The 27,898-nt window shown below is 49.6% G+C and overlaps 7 protein-coding genes across 7 annotated transcripts; 3 read left to right on the top strand and 4 right to left on the bottom strand.

Moving 5' to 3' along the window:
• Positions 1-357: 357 nt before the first annotated feature.
• F4807DRAFT_127421 (heterokaryon incompatibility Het-C) lies at positions 358-3,152 on the top strand. Its single transcript, XM_047992943.1, has 2 exons — positions 358-2,189; positions 2,252-3,152. The coding sequence occupies exons 1-2, from the start codon at positions 634-636 to the stop codon at positions 2,994-2,996; spliced, it is 2,301 nt and encodes a 766-aa protein (XP_047858935.1). The 5' UTR covers positions 358-633; the 3' UTR covers positions 2,997-3,152.
• A 156-nt stretch (positions 3,153-3,308) lies between these two features.
• Positions 3,309-4,544, bottom strand: F4807DRAFT_456053 (uncharacterized protein; the record flags this gene model as incomplete). The annotated part of the gene is made up of 1 exon (XM_048000824.1): positions 3,309-4,544. The coding sequence occupies one exon, from the start codon at positions 4,542-4,544 to the stop codon at positions 3,309-3,311; it is 1,236 nt and encodes a 411-aa protein (XP_047858934.1).
• A 956-nt stretch (positions 4,545-5,500) lies between these two features.
• F4807DRAFT_407983 (PNK3P-domain-containing protein) lies at positions 5,501-7,715 on the top strand. The gene is made up of 6 exons (XM_047996406.1): positions 5,501-5,722; positions 5,825-6,003; positions 6,089-6,204; positions 6,291-6,994; positions 7,072-7,214; positions 7,288-7,715. Exons 1-6 carry the CDS (start codon positions 5,626-5,628, stop codon positions 7,453-7,455), a joined length of 1,407 nt encoding a protein of 468 aa, XP_047858933.1. The 5' UTR covers positions 5,501-5,625; the 3' UTR covers positions 7,456-7,715.
• Positions 7,716-7,908: 193 nt separating this feature from the next.
• Positions 7,909-9,360, bottom strand: F4807DRAFT_127356 (uncharacterized protein). Its single transcript, XM_047992942.1, has 2 exons — positions 8,914-9,360; positions 7,909-8,748 (listed from the first exon to the last, which is right to left on the bottom strand). The coding sequence occupies exons 1-2, from the start codon at positions 8,999-9,001 to the stop codon at positions 8,417-8,419; spliced, it is 420 nt and encodes a 139-aa protein (XP_047858932.1). The 5' UTR covers positions 9,002-9,360; the 3' UTR covers positions 7,909-8,416.
• A 1,541-nt stretch (positions 9,361-10,901) lies between these two features.
• On the bottom strand, positions 10,902-13,754 carry F4807DRAFT_127258 (glycoside hydrolase family 55 protein). Its single transcript, XM_047992941.1, has one exon. It carries the CDS (start codon positions 13,641-13,643, stop codon positions 11,064-11,066), a length of 2,580 nt encoding a protein of 859 aa, XP_047858931.1. The 5' UTR covers positions 13,644-13,754; the 3' UTR covers positions 10,902-11,063.
• Positions 13,755-14,413: 659 nt separating this feature from the next.
• On the top strand, positions 14,414-17,253 carry F4807DRAFT_407979 (putative MFS transporter). The gene is made up of 6 exons (XM_047996405.1): positions 14,414-15,252; positions 15,317-15,570; positions 15,659-15,836; positions 15,886-16,417; positions 16,505-16,617; positions 16,700-17,253. The coding sequence occupies exons 1-6, from the start codon at positions 14,951-14,953 to the stop codon at positions 16,920-16,922; spliced, it is 1,602 nt and encodes a 533-aa protein (XP_047858930.1). The 5' UTR covers positions 14,414-14,950; the 3' UTR covers positions 16,923-17,253.
• A 1,249-nt stretch (positions 17,254-18,502) lies between these two features.
• Positions 18,503-20,540, bottom strand: F4807DRAFT_127239 (uncharacterized protein). The gene is made up of 2 exons (XM_047992940.1): positions 19,879-20,540; positions 18,503-19,825 (listed from the first exon to the last, which is right to left on the bottom strand). Exons 1-2 carry the CDS (start codon positions 20,261-20,263, stop codon positions 18,639-18,641), a joined length of 1,572 nt encoding a protein of 523 aa, XP_047858929.1. The 5' UTR covers positions 20,264-20,540; the 3' UTR covers positions 18,503-18,638.
• Positions 20,541-27,898: the final 7,358 nt, after the last annotated feature.

Genomic DNA, 27,898 nt, shown 5'->3' with positions numbered 1-27,898 from the left:
CACCATCTGGGTATGCGAGACCTGATTGGTTCAGAAGGATGGCGAAGCTCGGTAACCAAAGCTAAAATGCTGTTGAGGTAAAGTTTTTTTCAGCTTGGTTGGGTTCTGCATCGCACCTCCTATGACGATATAGTATTTACCTAGGTACATCTACCTAGGTCTAGCGCGGTGATGAGTAATAGAGGGGCAAATTCACCTTTACTGTTTCATTTCACGAACTTGCCCATCTCATGTTTCTTTCCATTGCCGAGTTACACTCTTTTCAAGCTACCTGCTTATTATTAATAATTTTATACGATACCTACTTGCAGCTTTTGTTACATCACTGGCTACCTGAGCTACCTAATTAGGTATCATAAGGCTTGAAATCATGCCTGGGCAGACGCACTAAAGTCTCACATCGGCACCGTTTTCCGTATTAGCCACCACAGCTGTAATCAAAACCGCCAAACCTGTCAAAAGCTACCCCGCCACTCATTCCATGTGCTTATTGTTCCTCCAGCTCTAGCCGCATAAACGTTCTTCTCATCAGCTTCACTCTACACCCCAAGATAACAATTTATTCGCCAATCAAATCAAATAGGCACAAAAAAGAGAAGGAGAGAGGTGACGCAACAAGGTTGGGCATCCGTCATGCCATCCTCACGTTTCGGCTTCGGCAGCTTGCTGCTGGCCATCGCTATCGTCCTGGTAGCGATGCCCGGCAAAGCTGCTGCTTTTGGTGCCGGTAACATTCCTTCTATTGCTCAAGTCGAAGGCCACAATTGGCGTCATGGCGATATCGAGGATATGCTAAAGACCATCGCTTTCCTCCACGGCAAGAAATGGACCACTCTCATGGTTCAGCGCACTTACTTTGGGAACTGGCTTCGCGATTACTCGCAAGCCATAGACGTAGGAAGCCTGAAGGGCGTTAACGCCGCCACTATCCGCATTCTTGTTTGGGTCCTATCCTTCCTCGCCAACGGATATGCTACCGAGGAATTCGAGGTGACTGAGGAGCGTCTTGGCGTCTACAGACCCGAAGAGCACATCGATAATCCGCTTGGATATGCCGAAGGTGATGATGCGAGGACGTTCGATAAGCGACTCCGGGGTCCCGTTTTACCCGTTGAGACCGAGATCGACATGCGTACCGGTATGAAGAACTACATTGCCAACGAACATGGTAACTGGGCCACCAGTGCCGGCTATCTCAGGTTCAGCATTGGCAGGAGCGTACATTTCGGTAGGCTCTACTGTCATGGGTCCCATGGCAAAGGAAAGGAAGATGACCTGTGCGAGGCTTTGAGATGTCTTGGCCAATCACTTCACTGCATGGAGGACTTTAGCGCCCACAGCAACTATTGTGAACTTGCTCTGCGCGAGCTCGGGTATCATGAGGTCTTCCCGCACTGCGGATCGGGCTCCGAGATCAACCTGCGCGGCAAACGAGTCTTTCCTCTCGTGACGGGTACTTTTGGTGGCGTCGACTTTTTACACTCCGTCTTAGGCGAAGCCAACGACCATTTCACGCAATCAGAGGTTGACGAGTTGGACATCGCCTTGAAGAACTCCGAGCAAGGCGTGGGTGGCGCGGGTCCCTCGAGCGGCTCACGCGGGTTCGGTGGAGGAATTGGTGGCGGCGCAAGCGATTTCATCTCCCTCGTCAGTCAATTGCCGGGGATAGGAGGCGGCATGGCTTCCGAGGCGCGTGATCTAAAGCGGATGGCTGAGGATCAGGGCAGGCAGAACGAACGCCAGGGATCGTACTACGGCACCCGAGCCAACGCTGGTACTAACCAAAACATCGTTCCGGGTATGAGTGAAAGTTTCGACCCTGTCAAGGTCGCAAAGCAAATTTACCCCATACTAGAGTTCCGTGACAAAATTGTGAAGGCGATCAATAGGGGTATTGCTAAGATCCCAGGCTTGGAGAGTCTCCTCGAGCATATCAGCGAGACCTTAACTGCCTTCGTGCTTGGTCTGTTAGCTCCGTTCGTGAGACCTATCATCAATGCTGTTACGAAGGCACTGAAAGACGGCTCTTCTGGAGTAATCAACGCAAGCGCCCATTCGCAATTGGAGCCATGGAAGAATCCTCAGTGCACTGATCCAACTCACTCCATGCTTTCTAAAGATCATTTTACCAACATCCTAAATCCTTGCGCCGGCCGAGTTGCTACGACAATTCTTAAATATGTCGTGCCGTACGTATTATTATTTTGATAACCCCCCTTAATTGCCCAATGCATTGCTGACACGCCTCTAGAAGAGTTCTTTACGCATGGGATAACCCTGGTGTCCCTGTCGACGAAGTGGTGAATGACGTCTTGCGTGCATTCCATCACCCAGCCCTGCGAGATGAGCACGTGGAGATTCAGCGCGAGATGTTTAGCACTGTGCGCAAATGGGCTGATGAGTATCCTCGACGTCATGAGATCAATCACGTTTTAGGATCAGATTCGGTGCGACACGGTAAAAACCATATTTTGACGGGGCAGAAAGGGCACTCCCACGGAGGCGGTATCTTCGACGGCGGCCTTACGGAGCAGTTAGGTCACGGCAAACCTTCTACCTCTCTATGGTCTCAGTGTGCCACTCGAGACCTTAGCGCGATGGGAGCTGGGGAGAGGCTCCGTCCAGAATCAGGCTTCGGATCGACTCGCCCGACTTCGTCTCAATCTTATCACTCCCAGGGACATTCGGCACCAAGTCCTAATTATGGCTACACGCCGCATCAAGCCCCGCCTCAAGGTGGTGACGGGGTTTCACCGTATCCCGGTTACGGTGGACCGCCGCCTTCGCAGTATCAATCATACGGCCAACAAGGGTATCAACATCAAGGCTACGGAGCCCCTCCCCAAGGCGAGGCCTCATCGTATTATGCGTCATCACAGCCGCCGCAAGGCTATCCGAGCCAGGGGTACGGAGCGCCGCCTCCTCACCAAGGAGGATATCCGCCTTACGGGAACCAGCAATGGGGAGGTGGGTACGGAAATCCGCCGTACCCTTGAGAGATTAATATCAGTCGCATAGGGGGTTGTGCTTAACTACAAACGGCGTTGGTACGTGAGAAATGATTTGTACTGTAGAGGCTAAGGCGAAGGAGATTCCCATAACAATAAATCCTTTTCGAGGCGATATCATGAATTGTTAAAATTGCTTACCTATCACAGGCCACTACCTAGTGGTTTACTCTATATGACGTGAGACATACAACATTCACCAACATAGACGACGATGACTGAAACTAATTAGAGGCTTCTCAAGCTAAAGCAGGACCCCACTCGCCTTCAAATGTATCTTCATTGATATACCCCTATTTCCTAATTCCCACCAAGCAATGGCCCCCTTCTTAATGGTTCTTTTACGGGAAATGCTAAAGGGGCTGGTAGTTCGTCTTGGTTCCAGTAGTTGGTCGCATACCTCAGCCAATGAGCATACGTCCCAGGAACATCATCAGAGCCCTCGTGCTCCCTCCACAACGACCCCAAAGTACACCCATACACCCTTATTATCAACCCGTGCGCCAACTTGAACCCGAAACTCCTCCGCAAGCACGCTTCCACGATTTCCCTCGCTTGCGTCTGCTCGGCGGTCTCCGCCTCGCCGCGCTTCGGGAGCGCGAGCGACATCAGCTCGAACGCCTTCCTCCCGTCCCAGCCCGTGAACTCGTTGATCAGCTGCGAGCCCTCCATCCAGTCGACGCCGTACACGCGCTCCGCGACGTACGCCGGCCCGTCCCAGCCGTCTTCCTCGTCGACGAGCCCCATCACCAGCGTGATGGCCTGCCCCTGGATGATGTAATCGCTCAGCATCTTGCGCACCTCGGCGGCCTGGACGATTCGCCCGTCCTCCTCGGTGATGGTGAAGGATCCGCTCATCAGCGGCACGCCGGCGAGTAAAGGGCTGTCGCTCATGCCCTCCGTGCTCGTCTTGCCGCCGCCGTCGGAGTCGGCCTCGGCCCACAGCGCGAGGAGCAGGCGGTGGCACCGCCGGAAGAGCGGGTTGCGTGGCCGCGAGGCCATGAAGTAGTTCGCGAGCCCGCCGTGCAGGTTATACGAGAGCACCTCGTAGGGCGAGCGCGGGTCCGCGACGGTGCGCCGCCAGAGCCGGTCCAGGTCCCCGATCTGCAGCAGCCCGACGTCCGCGTACGCGCCGCCGTAGCGCAGGAGCAGGGGGAAGCGGACTAGGTCTGACGCGTGCTGCGCTGCGTAGCGGCCGCTTATGGTGCAGTTGGTGAAGGCGCGGGGGAAGGTGGTCGGGTCTGAGGTGTTGAGGAAGTTGGATATGTTGGAGGAGGAGCCGGGGGCGCGGTCTAGGACCCGGATTGTCCAGCCGAGTTTGGAGAGGCGCCGGTGCCAGGCCCGGATGTTGCGTTTGGTGTAGGCGTGCATGCTGGCGTAGCCTGTGTGCCAGAAGAACCATATGTTCTTCTCGTCTGTGACGGGAGGGGGGTGGAGGATGGAGTGGTCTATCTCGGCGTCTGAACGCATGTCTAGGAGCTCCTTGGGGATTACGTGGAGGCCCTGTGGGAGCGGGTAGTCTATGGAATCGTTCATGTTTGAGCGAGTTTGCGGGTTGGCGCTGGGAGATGTGACTGATGGAATTGGTAACATCCAACAACTTTAGAATATCGACTCCTGTTATTCGAATGGAAGCACAAAATTCAAGATACTGTCGAGGGATAAGCGTCCTCATCAACAGATGGACTTGTATTTATAATCTCTCTAGACTGGCGTGGGCCAGAGGCCATATATCCATGCTACATCGTCCCGTTCCTATCAACACCATGACACCGAATAAAAGTGACTCAACGATACCTCCTATAACCCAATCGCGATAATTGCTGGGGTCATTAGAGGTTTGCAAGATTCAGGCGCCATTGATTCATGATGAGCATCATACACGTGACAGCGCTAGTGGGTTTCTTGCTTGTAGCCCCTAAATCCCACAACAATTGAGCCGGTAATACCTACCTAACTTAAAGACATACAGTAAAGGCATAGTGACAGCGTGGCGGCGTTAGCTACCTCTAATCTAAGCACTGGCATGTATAAGACATTTCAAGCCACTTCCACTCTTATAGGCCCAATATTAGGAGTGACTACCTACCTAGGTCATTACCTAGTTGGCAGTGAAATAGGTATCTAGACAGATCCTGAAAGGTGCAAGAGAGAAGAGAGGCGCATCAAATCGGAAGAGTGGTCCTATAATACTGATTACACCGATGCCAATGGAATAGAAAGGCAGTAATTACTCATTACATAACTTGAGAGACGAGTGACAAGTCCCTTCGACAAGAATGTAAATGTGATTGTAAATGAAGTTGACATCTAAGAATTGCCTTCGTAGATAGGTGTATACCTAGGTATACTAGGTAAAAAATAGAACATCGTTGAAAGAGGCTGTATACAACTTAGAAAAGCTCTTGCATCAATAGTCATCGTTGGAAGGAAGTCTCGTGATTTCGCGATTTCCTTAGTTCCCTAAGAAAGAGCTTGGAGATGGCCCCACCCTGCATTGTCGCGTCCTCAGATATTGCATCCTTGGATCTGATAAGGTAATCGGTACGTATCTAAATTCAACAACTTCAATGTTGCACCTACACGTCTTCTATTCCCTTTCTCCCATAAAGCCAATATGGCATCTCCATCTTCGAACACTAGCAAGCGGAAAGCTGCAGAGAAATCTATATCGCCCCCACCTGTCAAGCGCAAAGCTCAGAGCACCATATCAAGTTCGTGTGTGACCTCCAGCATTGAACCTCCGCGAATCTCAATCGTACTGCCATCTAGTCTCTGTGCTAACCGGTTTGCCGATGGCTAATCAACCCGAACAGAAGGCGCTGTAGCTAGTTTCTTCACTCCGACCTCTCAAAAGCCCAAAGACCGAACCAACTGGACCGAACGCGCCCCTGACGATGACACACCTCCCACTCTACTCGTAGGCCGTTATGAACCCGAGAATATAGGCGAATTAGATCGTAGGAAAAGGAGGAAGATAGCAGCGTTTGACCTGGTATGAATAGAAACTTCATTTGCGCTCTATGGCTTGATGACGAGAAATAACTATGTGTCGAAGATGTGTGGTTAACCAAGCCCAGGACTCGACTCTAATCACGACCGCGTCCGGCAAGAAATTTGGAAATGACCCTGGTGATTGGAAATGGTGGGATTCTAGTGTGCCGTCTCGCTTGCGAAAGTTATACACAGAAGAAGAGTAAGTACGGAATGATGCCACGTCACAAATCGCGTTGCCTTACAATTCTCACTATCATACATTTATCTCACACAAACTTCTCATAGTTACCGTGTTATCGTTCTCAGCAATCAAGCCGGCTTAACATTACATCCGGATCCCAAATCCAAGGGCCCAAAAGCCGGCAATAAAAACAAAGTCGAAAATTTCAAACAAAAATGTAGCGCTGTACTCGCGCAACTCGATGTCCCAACCACAGTCTACGCCGCCACCGGTCATGATGTCTTCCGCAAACCGCGAACCGGCATGTGGACCGAACTCTGCCGCGACTACGAGATTCCCGAAGACGAGATCGACCTCTCGGGGAGCGTATTTGTAGGCGATGCCGGAGGTCGAACCGCACAGCTGAAGAATGCAGAAACAGGTGCGGCGGCCAGCACCAAGGATTTTAGTTGTTCGGACCGCAACTTCGCGCACAATGTTGGCATCTCATACAAGACCCCCGAGGAATTCTTCCTTGGCGAACCACCTCGAGAGTTTGTGAGGGACTTCGATTTAGCTTCTTACCCGTATCCCGGGACGGATGCTGGAGAGGACGGCAAGGATTTGAGTGAGGTTGCGTTCGAGAAGACCAATAAACAGGATATCGTCCTGTTTTGTGGTCCGCCAGGTGCCGGCAAGAGCACTTTCTACTGGCGTCACTTGAAACCCCTGGGCTACGAGCGCGTGAACCAGGATACACTCAAGAGCCGGGCCAAATGTTTTAAGGCTGCAACAGAACTCCTAGGCGTAGGGCACTCAGTAGTAATCGGTAAGTAATTCGGCCTTCGACTTACTCCGTCATCGACAACCTGGGCGTTTCGCAAGCCAACTGACGTATACTTGCAGATAACACGAATCCTGATGCAGATGGTAGGAAGGAGTGGGTTGAATTTGCGCGGAAGCACGACACACTTATCCGTTGTGTCTGGTTTAAGGTGCCCAAGGCACTCTGCGAGCATAACGACGTCGTTCGGGCCCTTAATAAGTCGGTATGTATGATCACTTCGGTTAAGACTAGGTAGGTGGACGTCATGATCAAACGAAGACTTACAAACAGCATAGATGAACCCAGAAACACGCGCATCTCTCCCTGCCCTAGCGTTCAACGGGTTCTTCTCCCGCTTTAAAGAGCCGAAGGTTAAGGAGGGCTTCCAAGACGTAGTCGAGATCGAATTCAAGTTCAGCGGCACCAAGGAAGAATACGCCATATGGGGACGTTATTGGCGCTGAGGTTAAGTTGGTATTGTCCGAAGTCCCCCAGTCCCAAGCCTTCCGTAACAACCCACATGTTTTCAACGGCTGGTTAGGGTTGGATATTCGTGTTATAGATATCTAGGTGTTTGGACATACAATCGCGGCCACTGTTGAATACTCAGTACTCAATATACAAGTCAACCATATTCTAAGGACCTCCCTACCTAGTAGTCAGGCACATACAGCGTATAGCAAGATATTAAGATAGCTTTCCACATAGTAGTACCAGATCCAACGTGTACAAATTTTAGCGGAAGGAATTCATCGAATTCTATTTATCTACTAGCGGCATCGTACAGAGTCTAGGAAAAGAAGCAAGTAGATCCACTCCGCTTCACGCTCTCGGCTAAGGGGGTATCAGATCGTACATCGATCTCCATCTCTTTCTTCGGCCTCTTCTCACCCTCACCTCCGTCTCCCCATATGTACCCCACGAATACGATCGACCCGGGAAAGCGCCCCGAAAAATCATGCTGTGCTAAACCTTTTTGTGGTGACCATACATATAAATCAATGTCTTTCTTTTGAGACGCGCCTTCAATGCTAGGAACGGAATCGCAATTGAGCCTCCCTCTCCCTCTTTTTCTTCCCCCTTCTTCACAAAAGCTATACACGCAAGGCAAGTATTAGAATGGGGGCCACCGTTGAGGTGATGGCCGGGGATGTGTGGTGTGGTTGAATCACCAATGTGTGTTTCCCTCCTCTTCCCCAACTAGGGCGTCGGCCGGCGGACTCGACGTCCGCCTTTCATATCTTGTCCAAGTTGCTCGTCATCGTCGTCGACGAACCAAAAATCATTAACAATCAGTGTAAATCATATGTACGTCCTATGCCCGCTCGTCATTCCCTTTCCTATGCAGCGTATCGCACCCCCGGCACCCAGCGAATCGATCGATAAATTTAAATCTTTTTAAATATATAATAACGGCATAACGAATCAACCGAACAGCGCAGCGCCGCCAGTCTCGATAGCCTCGATCTCGGCGGCGGTGAGCGGGACGCGGCGGAAGCGCTCGGGCAGCTCGTTGCGGTCGAAGTAGACGCCCTTGGGCGGCTCGACGGGGCCCAGGTGCGAGGCGGACTGCGCGCCGATGCCGTTGGCGGCGCCGGAGATGGTCTTGCGCAGGGGGCCGTGCTGCTGCGCGTGGTCGCGGTACGACGAGAAGGATGGGTGAGAGTTGCTGTTGCTGCCGCTGCCGCTGCCGAAGCCCGCTGGGAGAGCGCCTGAGGGCGAGGCTGGGTGCGGGTGCGGGGTGTGGTCTACGTGTTCTGTTTTACGGGTGTTAGTTACCTAGGTCTTAGGTAGGTTCTTGCCATGTGAATTGGACGGTTGTGTGAAGTGAGAGTACGAGTACGGGTGTAAGTGTAAGTGAGTGTAAGTGTGGGAGAGAACCGGGCCGAGGTTGAACTGTCGCATATGTTGAGGGGACGTACCAGGAATGGATCGCTTGCCGATGAATCGGATCAGCGGAGTTCTCTCGGCGTGAGCTGCCGCTTGGCGTAGGACTCGAGTTGCGAACATTGCGATTGATGTGTGTGTGTTTTGTTTTGTATATACTCTTTATAGTATATTGTACACGGTTTAGGCGGGTGGAAGAGTTGAAAGATATTTCTCACTATCTTCCCTCTTTCTCGGCGTTATATAAATTAGTAGTGGCGGGGGTGCTTAGGTGAGTAGTAGCTGAGCTCGGACTTTCGGTTGGGGGAAAAACACGATAGTTTCGGTGGTCGTGGTAAAGGTGGGAGGTGGTAAGCAGCGCGTGCGTTCTTTTGATGTCTCTGTACAATAAAATAATACAATTTTAACTTAGACACAATGTACGAGCAATTGGATTCAACGGTATTTGCAGTAGAGTTAAGAACAAAGAGACATTTACAGATAGAATATACTAATGTATAGATATCTCTTTCTTCCCACCTTATTATTAATAGAGTAAGAAGTAGTGGTCTTGGGTTCCACGATTTTACAATTGACAAAACTCAATCAGAAGGTTCCCAAGATCAACTTAAATTGTGGGATGGGACGACTGGGAAAAGACGCTAAAAGTCCCTAGGCGAGGGAAAAGACTAGGGGATGGCTAGGGGAAAAGAGAAAAAGACTGGGGTGTTGAAGCGCTTGCGCCGATGGTGGAATCGACGCCAGTGGTGACTGCCTAAGACTGCCTAAGATTTCCTAAGATTTCCTAGGATTACTGGATGGTACTGGGTAATACTGGGTAAAAGATGTGAGGGTTTGCTGCATGTCGTTCCTGCTATCGTACCACTTCCGGAGCTATCGGTATCCACCGATAACGCTTTCCAAACTTCAGCAGCAGCGATGTTCGGAGTTGTGGTTTCTGTGCCCAAATCCAATTGCCAAATCTACCAAATCTGCCAATATTCGCCAACCTCTACCCAATGAACACCAGCCGTTCTGGCCATTTTTTCCTCTTTTGAATCTTTCGTGATTTCTTCGTGTTTTGGGTGATCTTCGGTCCAGATCCGCCCATGCATATTCTAACTATTGCGACCAATCACTACAACCAACCTGCATATCCCACGCGCTCGTGACATGATTATTTTACTCTTCTCACTATTTGGCCTTCGGAATTCAATATCCAAGTTCTCGGACTGTATACACGATTCGACATATAGCGGTCTATACCTGTTTTACAAACAACGTCACTTATGTGAGATTTCATTCCTACGGGATCAAGATTCCATCAGAGCATGTCGTTGACATTGTGTAAGTGGAGGGCTTGGTAGGCTGGTAGGCTGGTAGGTATCTAGGATGGCACAGATCCCATCTATGAACCCCTCCTGTTCAATATACCCAGCCATGTCTTAATGTCTAGGCAATATTGAATTTGTCCGTGGAGCTATGTGATGTAACTAAGAGTCCTTCAGTAACATAAACCGTGGATTCGCCCTCTTCTAACATTGATACCAGAGATCAAATCAACAACAAATAGGGCGATGTTTATAATCTGCAACGTTCGATGTCCGCTACTAGTTACATGTATGTACTATGCCTAATGGTGTTGAGCCTCTAGCACATGCATGCAGATGCGACATCCCACGCGTCGTGGGTAACTCCGGGGCAGCGGGGGGCCGGGGCCATCTGCCCACATTGGAAAGATATTGGGGAGTTTGAGGTCGAGTCGAATGTCAGCAGCAGCCCTAAGTCGGACGTCAGGACTTTCGGAGATAACAGCCCAAGTGCTCTCATTGAACAGCACTACTCCCAAACATCACCCTTAGGTTCTAAACTCCTGCACTGATCATATGATTTAGGGAAGTATGCTGCGCCCTCCCGCTCGAAAGGAGCACGAGGGGAAGGGAAAATGTTGCTGCTGTACTACACCCCGTGAGAAACATCACTTCCTGTGCCACCCGCTAATACCTACCCCGACCTATCCCCAGGACGAGCTACTCCTGTTTTATCCATCTTATGTTGATGGAAGGCCGATACGGCTACTCGCATCACAACCTAGCCATTAAAGCAGCCATATAGCCACGTAGACCATGAATGTAATAGGCATGCACTAAACTTGTAACAGGAGAGCACTTGATCTACAGACCAAAGTCTCCATAACCCCGACATATTAATTGCGACCACCCGAGTATTCGTTCAAGGTCTGTCGCATCGCCGACTCCGGGTTGTTCGCGTAGACCCGACCACCGACCCCATTCACGATGTGGGTAATCTCGCTCCCAGGCACACCCGTAAGCCATACCGTAGTCAGGTGGTGCAGCCTGACCCCATCCACCTCGGGCATTTCGATCGCGTTCTCCAGCTTTGTGGGGGAGTCGCGGAAGTACGAGTAAATCCCCAAGCCCCAAGCTTCGTGGCTCGTCACGCCATCCGCAACCTTGTACGAGGCGAACCCGTTCGTCCTCCCGCCATTGCTCATCCACGACTCCTGGTTGGGCGGGTCGTAGGGGATCTCGGATTGGTAGAAGTAGAGGCGCCCGCCGTTTCCGTTCCAGAGCGTTTGGTACTCGCGGTGGTGCTCGTTGAATAGCCCGTATATCGTTACGTTGTCGCCGTTGACTACCACGCCATTCTTCGTCGGGTTGGCGTCCCAGGCCGCCCCGTCACCATGGTCCGCGCGCCATAGCCACAGCTGGTCGCCAATCACGTTGCGGCTATTAATGACGATGCCGACGTCGTTTTTGGTACGGCCTGCAGTTCGCACCGTTAAGTCGTAAAGGAACGTCGGGTTCGACCCGTGGTCGATCGTGCTATTTGGGGGCCCGACCTCGATTAGCGAAGGTGAGTTCACCTCGCTCGCGTCGATTATGAGGCCTGCGAGCGTAACCCCGTCTACGTCGGCCACGGACAAGACCGGTTGTCCGCTCGTAGGAATAAGCGACGGCATCCCTAAACCGAGGATGACGGTGTCGGCTCGCGAAACGCGCAACGCATCGTCGAGTTTATAGATACCTGGCGTGAAGAGAATATGCTTTCCGGAGTTCAATGCTGCATTGATGCTAGCCGCGCTGGCAGAAGGTGGTTGAGCTATGTAAAATTGGTCAATAGCTATAGACTTTCCTGGAGTCGAGGAGCCATTTGTCCAACTAGGGCCTTGAGTGTCAGTCTGCAGTGCAGGGACAAATACTTCGTATTGGCCTTGGCCTGTGATATAGAGGTATGGTTTCTCGCGAATAATGGGGGTCCGTTGTATTGTAGTGTAGGCAGAAACGGGGAAATTATCTTGGCTAGGTGCGTTAGAGTCGCCGACGAATACCATGTTCCATACGGCGTTAGCCCAAGTGCCGTATCTATTGTTTCGCGACAGCCACTGCTGCTGCGAGCCGGGAAGCACCTGGTTATCGACCACCGAGTCGGCCATGAAACCTCCGGAAGCCCAACCCCCGGCTCCCGTGCTCGGGTCCACCTGAAATAGCCAGAGACCGCCCGAGCTTCGGATGTGCATACGGCGTAGCGGCGCTGCCTGCGACACGGCTATCGTCGTCGTGTTGTTGGTGGCTTCCGAGGCGTTGATAGAGAAGTTCTCGAATGCCCTCCAGAAGTTGCAGGTGGCGTTGCGATTCGGCATCCAGTATGCCGGCACGTTCACACCTCCCTCGATCAAAACGTCGTCCGGGCTCTGGCCTAGACCCGCGACTTGCGTATAGAAGCCCACATCGAATAGCACATTGTAGGTCCCTGGCTTGAATAGGAGCGCGTACCGCTCAGTGCCGAACTCATTGGCCTCCATCTGCTTGAAGATAGTCGTCACCTTCGCTTGGATGTCGGCTGCTGGCATGCTGGCATTGAAGACGTAGACGTTGGGTCCGAAGATAGTAGTGTTTGCTGCGGAAATAGAGCTGTCATTAACCAAGATGGGAGTTATCGACTTTGAGAGTGGAGGGGCATCAGGAGAATCGAGATCGTTCCAATATCTCTCGGTCACTAGCTTGAGACCTTCCGCCGAGAATTCCTCCACCCCTCTCTCCACAACATTTGTCTTCATCTGTCCCATCCTCTCCCGTTGACCTGTTTGGGGATTCGATCCCTCCTGTTGATATAACGTCCTTTTCACCAAACATCCCTCGATAGCCCATTTCGGCACCAGTTCTTGGTTGAATGCATTCTTCATACTCCGCATCATTTCAGTTAGTTCCCCGGCTGTCTTTCCTTGCCTTTGGTCTTGGGTGAATGAAGTCCTCGCAAATTCGTTGACGCTTCTTTCCATCGCACGCCCCGCGCATCGCCAATGAAGGTAGTTTGTGGCCTCCTCGGCGGTCGGGACGGTGAAGAACTGCGCCTCGAAATGTGCCGAACCTAGGATGCCATCTTCGCCTAAAAGTCTCGGAAGTAATGGGGACAGTGCATTCATAAGGTGCATGTTAAATCGCACGCTACAGTAGCTGGCAGCGAGGGAAACAAGTTTCTGCACATTTCCATTGAAGAGATGGATGCCTTGAGGGAACACCAACGTGATCTCGTCGGAGCGCGTGTAGGCAACGGTGGCTTCGGGGAAGAGTTTTAAGAGTAAGTCACTACACGTAGCTGCCATAGACTCGTGGATGTTATGATCAAAAGGTCGATAAAAAATTGAGTGCGCCACAAGGCGCGAGAAGTTGCGGCCATCTAAGCGTAGTATGGCTGGAGACGAAGCAGGTAGCGTGAATTCGAACTCTGCTTCATATTGCTTCATGCGATCAGCAAGGGCCATGATGTATGCCTGAAGGGAAATCTAGTAGAAGTGAAATATGGGGGATTGCAATGTCGATGAGAAAGCGTTGAGTATGCTTAAAATAGAGTTAAGGAGATTGAAGGGACGGTAGTTGAATTTCGTCGGGATCGGATTAGGTACCTGCTGCGACCCCCTCCGTTGGATCCACCAAAGTCCGGGTCCGTTGTTCATCCGCGTCCATTGTTACTCCCCGGGTCGCCCCTTCCCGTATAATATTATATAATTCAATGGACTTGGAATGATGATAGGAGACTTTGTTACCTACCTACCTACCTAAGTAAACATATATTTCAATATTTCATCTAGCTAGGTAGATAATTATAACTGGCCTTTTGAAGAGATCATCGGGGACGACGAAGATGGCCGGGATACAGAAAATGGTAAATTACCTAACTACTACATAGGTGAGCGCCTATAAGTTTCCAACAGGATTCAAATCTATCATATAGTACGGAAGGTTTCAAAGCAGTTCAAGCCAATATAGAGATGATACTATGGGCCGAAGATCATCGTTCTGGGAAAACTAACACATACTACTAAAGTTCTCTAGGGAAAAGATGGAGTATCAACATCTCGATTCGTCCGAAGACGAGAAAAAGAACTGATTCACTAGGAACCTTAAACCTTACATATAATTGAAAGGGGTTTACAGGGAAAAGGGTGGGCTTTTCCAGGAGGCTCTCTGGGTCGAATAAAGTCTATATTCATAAGCAGCCTGGGTACGGAATTACATATCTTAGAAGCTAATCGCCACCTTGCTAACTTCTGATATATAGAGTGATACTTAACATTGCATGACATAGATCAGCCATAGATGACTGCCGAGCTCTCGTACTGGCGCCCGCCCTCTCACGGATCACAGACGCACGGAGATGCATTAGCGCTGTGCTCCCCTAGTCGAAAAGCGAATGAGCTGTAGTATCTGAAGTCGCACAGAATGTTGTAAAGACGAAGGATCAACAGTTTATCGAATGAAACTGTGTATAACAGCTCCGCATTCGCCAGCGACAAAGTAGCATCCCGCACAGAGCTTCCTCCACCTTCCCCGCCTTCGCCCCTGATTCCTCCGCAATCTCTCCACGGCTTGACCCGGGGTAATTCCCATGTGGAGATCCATTGTTGTTGATGAGTGATACTCGGGCTTTTTCGATCACATACCGAGCTAGGTTGGATTATGTGGGTGCGGCAGCATCACGGGTGGTGTCGGCTCGCCACCTAGATCCAGGTCTAGAGGTAACTTAAATAGTAGGCGTTTCGTCGGAAAGCATCATCAGTGTTTGTTCTTGATGGTTGGGTCCTGGATCGGATCCACGATAGCTGAGAAAATGGCTACCTGTAGTACGAAAACCGACGAATCCCAAGAGGGGGTCAAGATGACCTACGCAGAAGTCGAAAATCAGAAAGAAGAAATTCCTGCTGTATTGGGAAGCCATGATATCAACGAGGAGCAAGTCGCCCTATTCAGAAAATTCATCACGGCTAGCCCCGAGTTCCACCGTAAAATGACGAAGACTCTTACTCGGAAAGTCGACTTTCATCTGATGCCGATGATAGCGTTGATGTTTATGCTCAACTTCCTAGATCGAAAGTGAGTCTTGAGAGAAGCCGTTGCGCTGGCCCTGTCCTATCAATTTTCTCACCAAAGCAATTAGCAACCTCTCACAAGCTCGTCTTGGAACCCTTGAAAAAGATCTTGGTATGACGGGGACGGATTTCAACTTGGCAACGAGCATCCTATTCGTCGGATATCTCCTCATGCAGCTTCCTTCGAATCTCCTATTAACGCGGGTACGACCTTCGCTTTACCTCGGCGCGGCTATGACGATCTGGGGAACGATATCAGCAGCTCAAGCCGCAACGCATAGTTTCACTGCAATTGTCTTATGTCGATTCTTCCTCGGTCTAGGTACGTTTTGCGAATCCTACGCCAAAGATTTGCCTGCTTTCTTATCGAGAGGATTTGGCTTCGTATCACAATTCTAACTTATCTGCAGCGGAAGCACCCTTCTTCCCGGGATCTATGTTGCTGATGTCAAGTTGGTACACACGACCCGAGCTGGCTCTCAGGATCGCGTGGTTTTATTGCGGCCATTCGTTTGCCAACGCGTTTGGTGGCCTTCTTGGCGCCGGCGTCCTCGCGAATTTGAGCGGTGCTCACGGAATTGCGGGATGGTAAGTAGGCAACGAACTTCGAAAAGATGTTGGTCTAATTTGAGGATAGGCGTTGGTTATTTATAATCGAGGGCACCCTCACAATCGGCAGTGCTATTTGCTCGACTCTCATCCTACCGGACTATCCAGCAACAACTAGGTGGCTCTCTACGGAGGAGCGTGCATATGCACAGTGGCGGCTAGTCAAAGAAGTAGGAGAGGCGGATGCACCTGGTGCCTCAACCATCAAAGAAGGGGTGATGCTGGCTTTGAGAGATCCCCGACTATACCTATTTACGCTATTACAGCACGCTTCGCTACTCACGCAGACTTTCCAGTATTTCTTCCCGACCATCCTACAGACCCTGGGCTACGGAAACATTGAGACTCTTCTCCTTACGGCGCCTGTCTGGGCATTTACGTTTTTCTCCTCATTGGTGGTAACGTATACGTCCGGACGCTTCACCGACCGGAGCATCCACATCATGTGCTTGATAATGATCTCTTGCGCGGGAAACATTATTGCAGTGGCAACTCTCAATACTGCAGGCCGCTTCTTCGCTCTTTTCTTGCTTCCGTTAGGTGCTTTACCTGCGTATCAGGTGAGTTGATTTGACAGAATTGTCTTGTGCCCAGGCACCCAAGACAGTGAAGTTACGGCTGCTAACGAATAACGCTGGAAACTATAGATTCTTCTGGCATGGGTAGCTAACAGCTTTCCGAGGCCTTTGGTCAAGCGGAGCGTATGCATCTCCTTTACTAACATGATCGGGAACACCGCCAACATTTATGGCACCTATATGTAAGTGTTGTTATCCATTGAACCATCCTCTTCACGAAGTCGAATACTGTACACTTAAATGCTAATCAGGTTTCACCTTAAGGTATCCATCCGTCGACGGACCTAGATATCTCGCTGGCGGGGCTGCTACGGGGGGAGTTTGCATCCTCGTCGCGCTGTTGACCCTTATCACAAGGCTCGAATTGCAGAGGCAGAACAAGAAACTAGTCCTTCGCGAGGAATTTGAATCAGACGGAAACCCAACACAACCCAGAGACACAGAAGAGGCCGAAGGCGCTCCCGTAGGTTTTAGATATGCCCTCTGAGTATATTTGGCTATTTAGACACTTAGGAGACCAGATCATGAATCGAAAGTAAGCTTGGAAGGGCCTTAGGAGGGTAGTAAAACAGAAAGTAACAGCGTGGCAAGTTTCCAGTGATTTTGGATGTACTATTTGATACCTATTACCTGGATTCTTCGACCTCTGCCATGTTCAAGTATAGGTACGAATTAGGAACATTTGGTATTCCTTGACTTCTGTAGACTACAGATATACTGTAGACGAGGTATCTTTCAGTTGATCCTATGTACTTAGGGATCTAAATGTGTTCGTAGAATGCGATCCTACCATCCAACAACATGCCGTGAGCTTTGAGAATGGAATGGTTGATGTTTCATACCCTTTAATAGATGTAAGCATTATCGATAGTATCAGCAATAGCTCGAACCAACTTCTTACGTCACGCAGTCACATGTGTGTATAATGATACGCTGAGATGTGGAAAAATTTTGTCCATGGTAGTTATTCTTTTCTCCTTGGTCGAGTTGTAGATATTGCTCCTATCTAGCTAGCGACAAGGTAGTCATGTACATGTTTCTTATTTCTTTTTACAAGATCTCCTCGACACTCCTTAGGTAGCGACAACTAGACCCGTTGCTAAGCTGAGTCGAAGCCATCCCTCAGGAGCCGGAGGCTGCGGTCATCGCTAATGGGGCGGACCCAGCAATCTTAGATCGTCCCCTCATCCGCGCACCAGACAAACTTGCTATTGCTTAGTGACATTGTCAATCCTCCTCTCCCTCTTCGTCGATTCTCATCAGATAGACAAAGTGATGTACAGTCAAGTACAGTATTTGCACACACGGAGGCGTTACAGGAGGTAGCCCTCTTCCGTTCGCTTTCTTTGGTTGTAAAAATTTTCCCCAGGCGCCGATGCGATGCCATGCCGATAAAACACACCCAGGTTTTCGCAATTGATGAACAAATGAGCAAAGCAAACAGACAAAGCAAAAGAAAACCCGATAAAAAAAAAGGTGGCATTCAACTCATTCCCCTTATTTCTCCAATTCCCATGCTGTACGATTCCGAAAAGGTTCTTTTTTCTGATATGCAGACTAGTACGTTATCCGCGTTTCGAAGGCGCTGGGTATTGAACGCTGTATGTACCAAGAGTAGGATGGGGGGTACAGAAAAGAGGGAGGGAGTAAAAAAGGAGAGGGTCTATGTATGGTGCCGAGCTGCCATTTTTTCTGCCGATCCTAGCCATATATGGTGCAGATGCATGAGGTAGGTCGCCGACATGCCGGAAGAACACCAAGGCCGGGAACGACGCTAGGGAAAGGCGGCCAAAAGACAGGGAAGTATGTGCATTGGAGGCTTTTTCGGTCTCGGACCGAAGCAGCCTCACGTAGATTATGGTCCAGACGATTTTCAAACAAATAAACAATTCCGATTGCAACGCCAAACGCGCCGGTGCTATGCAGCTCATGCCGCTGTGGCGGACTTGTGTACTGGGGGGGTGTGTGTCTTGAAATCGTTCCTCTAAATGGTAAAATGTGGTATCCAAGTAAACGACAAATGGTATCTCTCTATGCTGCAAGACGTAAAACGGAAGAAAAAAAGATGATTCCGAAAACGAGCGTAAGTGACGTTAGGGTCGTGATCGTCGTTAGGTAGTCGTAATAATTCGCGGGTCGTTCGAATTTTTCGCCGGCCGCGTCAATAGTTAGGTAGGTATGGTATGGTAAGGTGGTAAGAGATCTACTTCCTCAAGCCGACCTTTCCCGCCAAATGGCGCCAGAAACCGGGCCCTTTCCGGTCCGCGTTGTCGAGGGACATCATCGTCGCCTCGCGCACCATCGGTCCCACAATATCCTCGTCACCGCGCTCGGGAAACTTGCCCTCAGCGTCCATTCTCGGGACTGTGGTTAACATGGCTTCGTCGAACTTGTCGCAGTCGGTCGCCTCGCCGCTAGCAACAACCGCTTCTGCTATCTCATCGTGAAGGTTCCTCCAATCCCGCTGGGTCTCGGCCCACTTGGCTTCTGTGAGCGAGTAGGTCTTGGAAGTTTGCCCGTAGTGCTCTCCTGTGCGCGCAAGGTGCTTCGTGTAGTTAATCCGCGCGGTTTCCCAGTCCGATCGGAATTGGCGTAGAGAGCATAGGTCCACCGTCTCGGGCTTATACGGCTTCGGGGTTATAGTGTAGTTCGCATGTCCCAGACGGTCGGACCAGGCGTCCGGCGCGGGAAGCTGAGATAGCTCCACCGAGTCCGGCATGAGGCGGAGTGAAGAGTGCGACCCTTTCGCGCTGAGCGGCGGCGAGATCATGCCCGTCGAGTACATTTCCTCTTCGAATATAGAGGGAGCACAGGCAACTCTCGGCGACTCTAGCGGGGAAGACTGCGCTAGAATGTACTCGGACGAAGCAGTCATCATCGGTGGGAGAAGCGGCGTTAGGGTTTGCTTGCGCTCGTGCTGAATGGCGAAAAGAAGCTCAGTAGCTTTTCTGGCGTCCACTGTGACGTCTAGTGGCACCCTTTCATTGCTTCCGTTGCGCGACAAGGCAGGAGTAGGTGGCACGGGAGGCTCGCTCGAACGATCCCGATGTTGTCGACTAGGCGCCGATCTAGAAGAGGAGCGACTCGAAGAGGTCCTAGACATCATCGGCTGCTGGTCAAATCCGAAGTCGGACACCGGTGAGCTGATGCTAGATGGCTTCGATGACTTCCATCTGGTGAAAGACGGGAATCGTGACCCTAATCGTTGCGAGATACCTGCGAATGGTGACTCCGAGCCGTCTCTGCGTCGCTTTAATGACGAGCGTAGGCTGAAGCTGAAGTCGCCATCGCTAAAGAAACCGGCGTCGTATTCGGCACCTCGGGCCTCTGTGTAGAAGTTAGAAGTGCTTTGCACCAAGTCGGAATCTCGATGGATGCAAGGCTCGTCGCCTATGTCGAAGCTTGTTAGTACAGGGCAGCAAAATAGGATAGGTATGACATACATAGACATTGATATAGTTCAGATGCATCGTCGTAGTCAACTTCGGAGTCTTCGAATTCGTCTTCGTACTCAATTGGCTCCTCCTCTACGTTAGGTAGCACGCGTTTGCCCGAGTTCTGTGCTGTTTGCGTGGGAGACGAAGGGCTATCGGAGCTAGCTACTGTTGCGAGGTCAAAAGAAGACATCGAGCTAGAGCAGCGCAGATGTCCACGCGCTGAAAATGTTGGTGTGACTGGTGACGTCGCGTCCGACGAGTAGGAATCCGTCATGTAGAAGTTGTAGGGAACGTCAACGTCCACTTCGCGTTGCGCTGCCTCTTCCTCCTCTTTCTTCCTTCTTTCTTCCACCAACAGCGGTAGTTGCAGAGGTCGTAATCTAGGAGACATGTCGCTGATAGTAGCTCAATAGTGGCGAGAACGCCGTCCTTTTACTTTCTGTCAGGTTAAATCAAACTTGTCGTGTAGTTTTTTTTTCGATCGCGTTGTGATTGTTGTTGGTATAAGTCACTTCACGGGGCCTGTGTTTGGTGGGGTGATGTGATGTGATGGTACGTCAGGGTAAATGCATCCAGGATCCGCGGCACCGCTACGTTGGGGAATAGATTGTCGTCCAAAAACTGGGATAGGAAAAAATAGTTCGCGTTGCGCTTTTTGGTTCTAGTAAACCGCTTCCGAAGTCTTATAGATCAAGACCTCACGATGACAACAGCAAGAGGGAGGCCTGAGAAATGCTGATAGATATGCTGGTATCCAAACCTCGTGACAGGTATCTTTATGAACAATGTCCAATGGTTAGCTCAGAGGTATATACGTGTACCAGTAACCTCTTTTTGCCCTATCAACTTTAAGTGGTCACACTGGTCCACGTGTTCTGGGCGCTGTAGCTTGGGGTAGTTGAATTTCGTGGGGTCGTAGTCAGGCTCCTGTGCTGTCTCTTGAGAGCTATACCGCTTCTCCAATCAATCTAGCGGTATCGATGCCAGTCTGCCAGTCCTGACACACAATCACCGGCCTTCCAAAAGGTTGTCCTCTCTGCACCTTAACGAAATCGATAGTTATTCGCGAGGACCGTACGACATAGGCCCAGTTCCAATGGTTCAGACGAAGATTTGCAGTCATATATCGTGTTGAGCTCAAGCCCAGGAGGTATTTCCAAGATCCCAAGAACTCAGGTTCGACACAGGTTGCTTGTTTATCGGTTGTCCTCCAGAGGTCACGGTTGTATTGCGCGAGGGTGGGTAGGAGTAGAAAAACAGAAAAAAGTGCACATGTGAGAGAGGTATAAGCCTTTTTTCTTGGTTGAAGGGTTGGAGGTGAAGACTTGCAGGGTACACTAGCTGGCTGGTGAAAAAAAACGGAATGTGGACGGGGTGGCTTGACTAGACCTGCTAGACCTGGTTCCGCTTCGACTTGGCTGTTGTGGATTTGCTCCACTGACTCCATGACTGGGGACCGGCCCTACCGCCCTGCCGCCCTGGACTCTCTGACTTTTTTTTTTCTCTTAAAAGTTCGTCGACTTTTCCCTTTTCTAACCCTTGTTCGTCTTAGCTTGCTTAGGAGCCCGACCAACTGGGATGACACCTCGACCGCTTGGGCTTACGGGGCTAAGCTAACAAGTAGCAGGGGGTCCGGGGAGAGCTCCCAGAAAGCTACTGAAGAAGGGACCCTTTTGGCTGCTGTGTCAGTACAAAGTATTTTACATATCCATATGTAGGTATGTATGTATGTAGTATGTATGTATGCACGCATGCATGTACTATGATATCTGCCCATAGATAGTACATATCTTGTATCTATGTAGAGGTGGTAGGTAATGGCTGGAAGTGAATGACCGCGGCCATGCATAGTGTAGGTAGGCGGTAGGTATGGGAGATCCACAGCCAACTGATTCCTGAGGAGCGGATTTCTTTGAGTCTTAACGCCTTGACGCCTCTTAATCGGAAGTCTACACTTTAGTCTTCTCCACCAATAAGAATTATGCTGGGTCACCGCTGCTACCTAGATATTCCAGAATCCAATCCCTAGCAACCTAAGACGAAACAAAGCAAAACAAACAAATAGCAGGAGACATAGCTGTGTTGAATCTTGATGTAGCCGCAATAGTAGAGCGAGGAGAGAGAGGCTGGGGAAGCGGGGTTCTGGTATGTATAATTCCTATGATTAAGCCACCGGTACGTAACCAGCGTTTTGTTTGAATCTCAATCTCGTGTCATGGTACATTTTGCTGTGAGTAGATGCGGCTGGTGATTGGGTATTACACAAACTCGAAGAACTACCTATCCACACATCATACAGGCCGGTAATACATAAGAGAGTAGTGCCACGATACGTCTTCAATTTATGAATCACATATCCAAATATGTACAGTAGCATCTGTACAGAATGAGGATAGTATTATGCTGCTATGAAAATGTTATGGCCCACTTACAACATGGTTTAAAAACCGCCTCTTTAGATCCATCTTCCGACCTTCCCCTTCTTGGGTCCTAACGGTCCCGGCTTCGGTTCCTGGTGGCTGCAAAATGCGCTACATATGTACCATAGTATTTAAGCTAGGGCAGGGGTATAGCTCGACTTTCGTCGGATTACCACCCTCGCGAGCCGTCGAATTGGGCTCAAAGCGCGCTGGCTGCTGACAGTGGGTCACTAGCTAAGTAGACCTATGAGAAGAAGACAGCGATGGCACAGTGCGTTTGCTGTCGGTAACGAGAGTATGATACAAATAAGACGCTAGCAACCGCGAAGAGTATTAAAGTACTACGTAAGATTAATACTGTACAAGCAATCCATCGCTCGGGTCAAGATATCGTACATAACACAGCCCAGCTTGACCGAGTCATTGGAATTTTTTAAAAAGCGATCTCCAGCTATCTCGGTTTTAGGCGAAAGACCACTAACTAACCACGCAGCCACGTCGACAGCAGATATAACGTGATGAGGTCTCAGATAGTTATCCGCTTCTCAAGACGATCATTAAAATCTCCTTCCCGATGATCTGGTACCCAAGCATTTGTATCCTGAAGGCTAGTGTACCTAGATATGCACACAGCCCAGCAATCTGGCAATTCAAGGGAGACACCATTGCGCCCTGGTGCAATTTACCAGCCATTGGGATAATGATGTGTACAAAACGCGAGTCGCGTCACCATACTAGGTGCCTGGGCAGACAGGGCAGGGCTGGGCAGGGTAGTAAGAGGAGTCTTGAAGGCATCGAATATGTTCTTGAGCGTCCAGTCTCAGCGGTCTGCACTCCGACAGTTACAGCGAGTAACAGAATCGGTGAAAAAAGTACCATGCCATTTACAACACCGCTACCTAGTAGCTGTTGTTTCGTCCAAGGGCCAGTTTCGTTAGTAATTCCAGGTAACATCGATTGCCCGGTGACGGAACTATTACCAAGATCCTCAATTGCCGAGCAAGGACGCGCTTGATTGGAGTAAACTGTCGCGTTGTTTTCGTAAACGAACGAGACGCGATGTGATAAGAACAAGTTTAAGTACATATCTAGGTAAATACATACGTCCGAGCTCCCTTTCCTTTCATGTAGGTACATACATTCAGTATCATCGCGTTGAAAATGACAGAGCTGGTTGGGTAAATTCTGAAGCCGCCCAACCGGTTAGTGGTGATTCCGTGACAACGTGCATGCGAGAGCAGAATCGACTTTTTCTCCATTCCGCCTTTTAACCGACGATTGACCACACATGCAGTAGGTACATTTCAGCATGGATATAGCATCTCATTACGTCCGGTTACGTAACCTCTGAAGTAGGTAAGTTGATTGACTGACATCAAAATGTCGTTGGCTTACATCAACCTCTTTCTCAGTTGTACAACGCAAACACACTCACCTACTTAACTCTTGACAATGCTGATGTATCAACTGTATTGTCAACAGTTGAGTCCACCCTTAATTCCGAACGTAGGCTTTGACATCAGACCATCCCAGCGTAAGAAGGGTTCTCAGATGTCGTAGAAGTTTTCTCTGACTGGCTCCTTGCATAAGGGTATGCGCCCTGCCTCGGTCAGATAGTCAAAGCTCAGTAGCTTTGCAGCTTTACCTCCAACGGCTATGCGCTGCTCCTCAAGCACATATCCTTCAACGTCCCGTCCCGTTACCTGTCGATACCCTCCCGCTTCGTCGTCACCCAAAGAAGGGTTCCTCTTGTCATTGGCAAGTCAAGGTAGAGCATCTTATCACTGCATCTATTTGCGACATTGCCGTAGATTTTGCTTGTCGTTTATTCTACTAAAGCATAGCAAACTTTTTGCCCATATCCATTGGTCGTATTACTCACAGCGGATCCTAATGCCAAGGCTTACTTTCTAAGGCGCGTGCCACCAATAAGATCTCCTACAACACGATAAGTCACTTACCACATCTAGGCTCACTGACATAGTGTGAACTAGAAGTCTCTTGGGCGACTATTGAAGTTCGCGTGTAAACTGTTTAATCATAATACCTTGAATCGTTAGCCAAGACACGTTCAAGTATGTACTTAGAAACGTCGCATAGACCCGCTATGTTTAACCTGATAGGAATGGTATTTTAGTAGCAAGTATGATTGGTGGAACGGACTTATAGAGGTATCACATATTATATCCTATCTTAACTAAGTTACTATCCGCTGAGGTTCAGAGCCGCAGTCTCCAAGACTACAAGTTTGTCCAAGGTGCCACGATTTGCTTCAGATAAATGAACAACGCCCTCCATAAACCCTAGGGCCGTACATAGCCCAGGAGAGCAGAATTGAACTACTTGGTCATCAGAAGGAACCATAGGTACTGGGTCTCAACATGCCTAGGTCAAGAATCGCACATCAATCCTTTAGTCTAGACCATAATAATCCACCTTTTTTCGAATTACTATGCTTCTACCGATCGCCTATGCTATTGTACAGCCTGCCGTGCAAGATACGCAACCTGTTAATTGCTCGTACCTTGCATTAGCCTGGTTAAATGTAGGGCCATGCCACATGTCTATTTGACGAACCCAGCGAATATCGAGATTAGCACACCATAATGTTCTCATTTCCCCGAAGGACCTCCTTTACACAGTATTCCCAACTGGAAAACCCGCCTTTAGGCAATGTTAGCTCCGTCAAAAAGGGTATCCGCCGTCCGGGGGCACGATCTGAGCACCTTGTGAAAAGAAAAACTTTCGAAGAAGAAAAAATTTTCCCTTGTCGTTTTCAAGGATTCTTGTGGAGTTGGTTGTAATTACCAAACGATTGACCAGTTAGAATCTCGATCATATTTCCACCAGCTTGGTCCGAGCTAGAATTTGGTAGATCTCATAGCTCCCTGGTCAGGTACAGAGTAAGCTACCTAGCTACACTTACCTCATTACTCTATGCAGCAACTTATTAGCCGACCGCGGAAGCTCACCCTGCTCAGCGCTGACCTTATCTCTAGGGCCCCAAGCCGATAGTGTCACTCACATTGTACACTACCGCGTGAGATATTACGGCACACGTGTGTACAGATGCAAAAGATACCTACTGACGTATATGTATGTCTTACATGTTTATACCAACGAGCCGTCACGCTGATGACATTGATGAGATGACTATAAGTCAATCGCGATTGTTTACTGTATCTGGTCCAAATTTAGAGATGCTGAGCAATCCACCTTAAGTTGCTCTTTTATACCCCTCCAGCTTTGCCGCATCCGAACACATGTTGTCCAGGCGAACCCCTGAGCTTAATGTATGGAAGCTTTTCTCTTCCCTACCATATTCACCTACCTTGGATATAATACAGGTACCCTGTAACTCGGTAAGCTCCAACTTCTCGTTAATATGGTCCAATGTACAACATTAATAATACATCTACGGACAAAATGATTGTATTGGTAATATGATTTGAGATACATAAATCCAAGGGCTGATTCCATGATCAATACCCCAAGTCAAAGTGTATTTCCATACCTGCTACATGATACATGGTAGCATGTACTGTAGGTAGGCATTGCAGACTTTCATGAACGGGTTCGTGGAGGCTCTGAACCACGGGTTGGGATCCCTTCCTCCATGCCAATCCCGAGCCGATGCACTGGTGTCGGGTCAACATGACGTCTTTAATCCCACAGCGTCATTACATGAATGCAAGGTTGCGGCGTCTCACAATACCTACCTCAGCTACCTGTACTATGTATTGTCGTTCTCGCAATTATTAACATGTGCACATATTTGCCAAGGGCAGTTTTATGAGGATAAGAGATACTATGTAGGTACTGCATCCCTACTACCGCGGCCTCGGCAACCGGATGATATCCCGTGGCTTTTGCATGCGCTGCGCACTTATCCCCGTCGTCCGTCGGTACATTCGGATATCCAGACACGATCGATCGCGAAGAACGGACGAACCCTGAGGCTTTTCTCGGTGCCATGAGAGATAAAACGGCATTGGATGAAGTCGATCATTATACCCCATCATATGGCTATCTCACCCTCAAGCGTGCTTGTCGGGATACACCACATCCAGGTAGCCCTCACGAAAAACTCGGGGTATGCCCTACGGCGCAGATGCGACCGCCATACGAGTTCCTATTGGGCCCCCCCCTTCCTGTCGTATTCTCTTTGTAAGGCGTTCGTCGCACAAGACGTGAAGGGGGCACGAAGTCCCCCGGGTCGCGGCAGAAAAACCAGCTTAGCTGCTTGGCTTGCGTGCCCGGCTCTCCCCCCTCCCCGGCTCGGAGCACGTCAGCGGCGCAAATTTTCCCCTATTTACAATACACAGTTGAACTTAATCTCCAGCCATCTCATCTATTGCTGACCGTCCAGTCGGGTAGACGTGCGCTTCTCCGGATCTGTCAGACGTCAGGCGCAGTTTGGTGGTCAGCAAGGACCTTTTTTTCACGATACACGACACTCTCTATCATTTATCAATTCATGGAGGAGCGGGAATCCTCCCGAGTCTGACTAGATGCTTAGGTACGGTTATACTTGGAGGTCCACCCAACAGAATTTCTTCAATTTCTATCAGTGGTTATGTGATACCTAAACCCATTCTATGTCCAAAGTTTTTCTTCACTACTTCGGCGCTTCATATCGCTAGCAGAGTGACCGAGCCTAGATGAATTGAATGTTAGCTTAGACGTTGTTCACACTCTACAAGTTGCGCCACGTGTATGTCACGATGACACTAATAGTTACAGCGACCTCGGGATTGACTCATCCAGTCCTTCTCTAACGGATACCGATTGAGAATAATAGCGTGTACACAGGCTAGCCCTTAGACAGCGTTGAAGGTCCAAATAGTCACTTTTCGAGTAATTGGAGGAACTTCCCGACTAACGTGGTTTCTAAAGGGGCTACGAAGAAGATGAAGTCTACCTATACCATGCTGGCTTGGTAGAAGTCGTCGTTCCAACACGAGGAAAACTGAGACCCCTATATGTCATGTCCATGCGAGGGCAAAGAATCCGACCCTCCTTCTTACACTCCTTGCTACATACCTTGGTGCTATGGATGTATTTGTTTGTTTCTACCTAGGTGTCTTAAGCTTCACTCTTGTCACTGCCTATGGGATGTCGACAATGGCAATCTGTTTGCTCGCCCCGTTCCAGGCTCGGCCGGGATTTCTCGTCTAGAACCCGTGCTAAGGTCGATCTAAAGCAGCTCTCGGCAATAAAAATTCTGACAGGACCTCGAACGTCCATACCTTTCCCGTTTTAGCCTGAAGTGAGAAGAATAGGACGAGAATTCTTTCACTTTCTCTCGGCCCATATCCAACACTAGCCAGCCCTAATGCAAGGGGCGATGTTACCAAGTGAAGATAGTTGGTAATTCTGGACGTAGGCTCGCGTGGTGTGGCAGCATCCAATTCGCCTCATGCGATCGGCTTCTGATTGGCTTGTCGGCTTTTCTTTTGTCTCTTCCTGATTCCTATAGTGCTTTTGTATTACCTAGATCCTCACCAAAGCAGTAGAGGATGATATTACTACCGCGGTATAATCGACGTTTAAGGGAATCATGTACGGCAAATCTAAAGATTAGGATCCTTTAGATAGACAGGATT

Source organism: Annulohypoxylon truncatum, assembly GCF_022578515.1.
Source record: "Annulohypoxylon truncatum strain CBS 140777 unplaced genomic scaffold F4807scaffold_2, whole genome shotgun sequence".
Lineage (NCBI taxonomy): Eukaryota > Fungi > Ascomycota > Sordariomycetes > Xylariales > Hypoxylaceae > Annulohypoxylon > Annulohypoxylon truncatum.
Note: the sequence above shows the minus strand (reverse complement) of the source record. Positions and strands in the feature narration are given on the sequence as shown.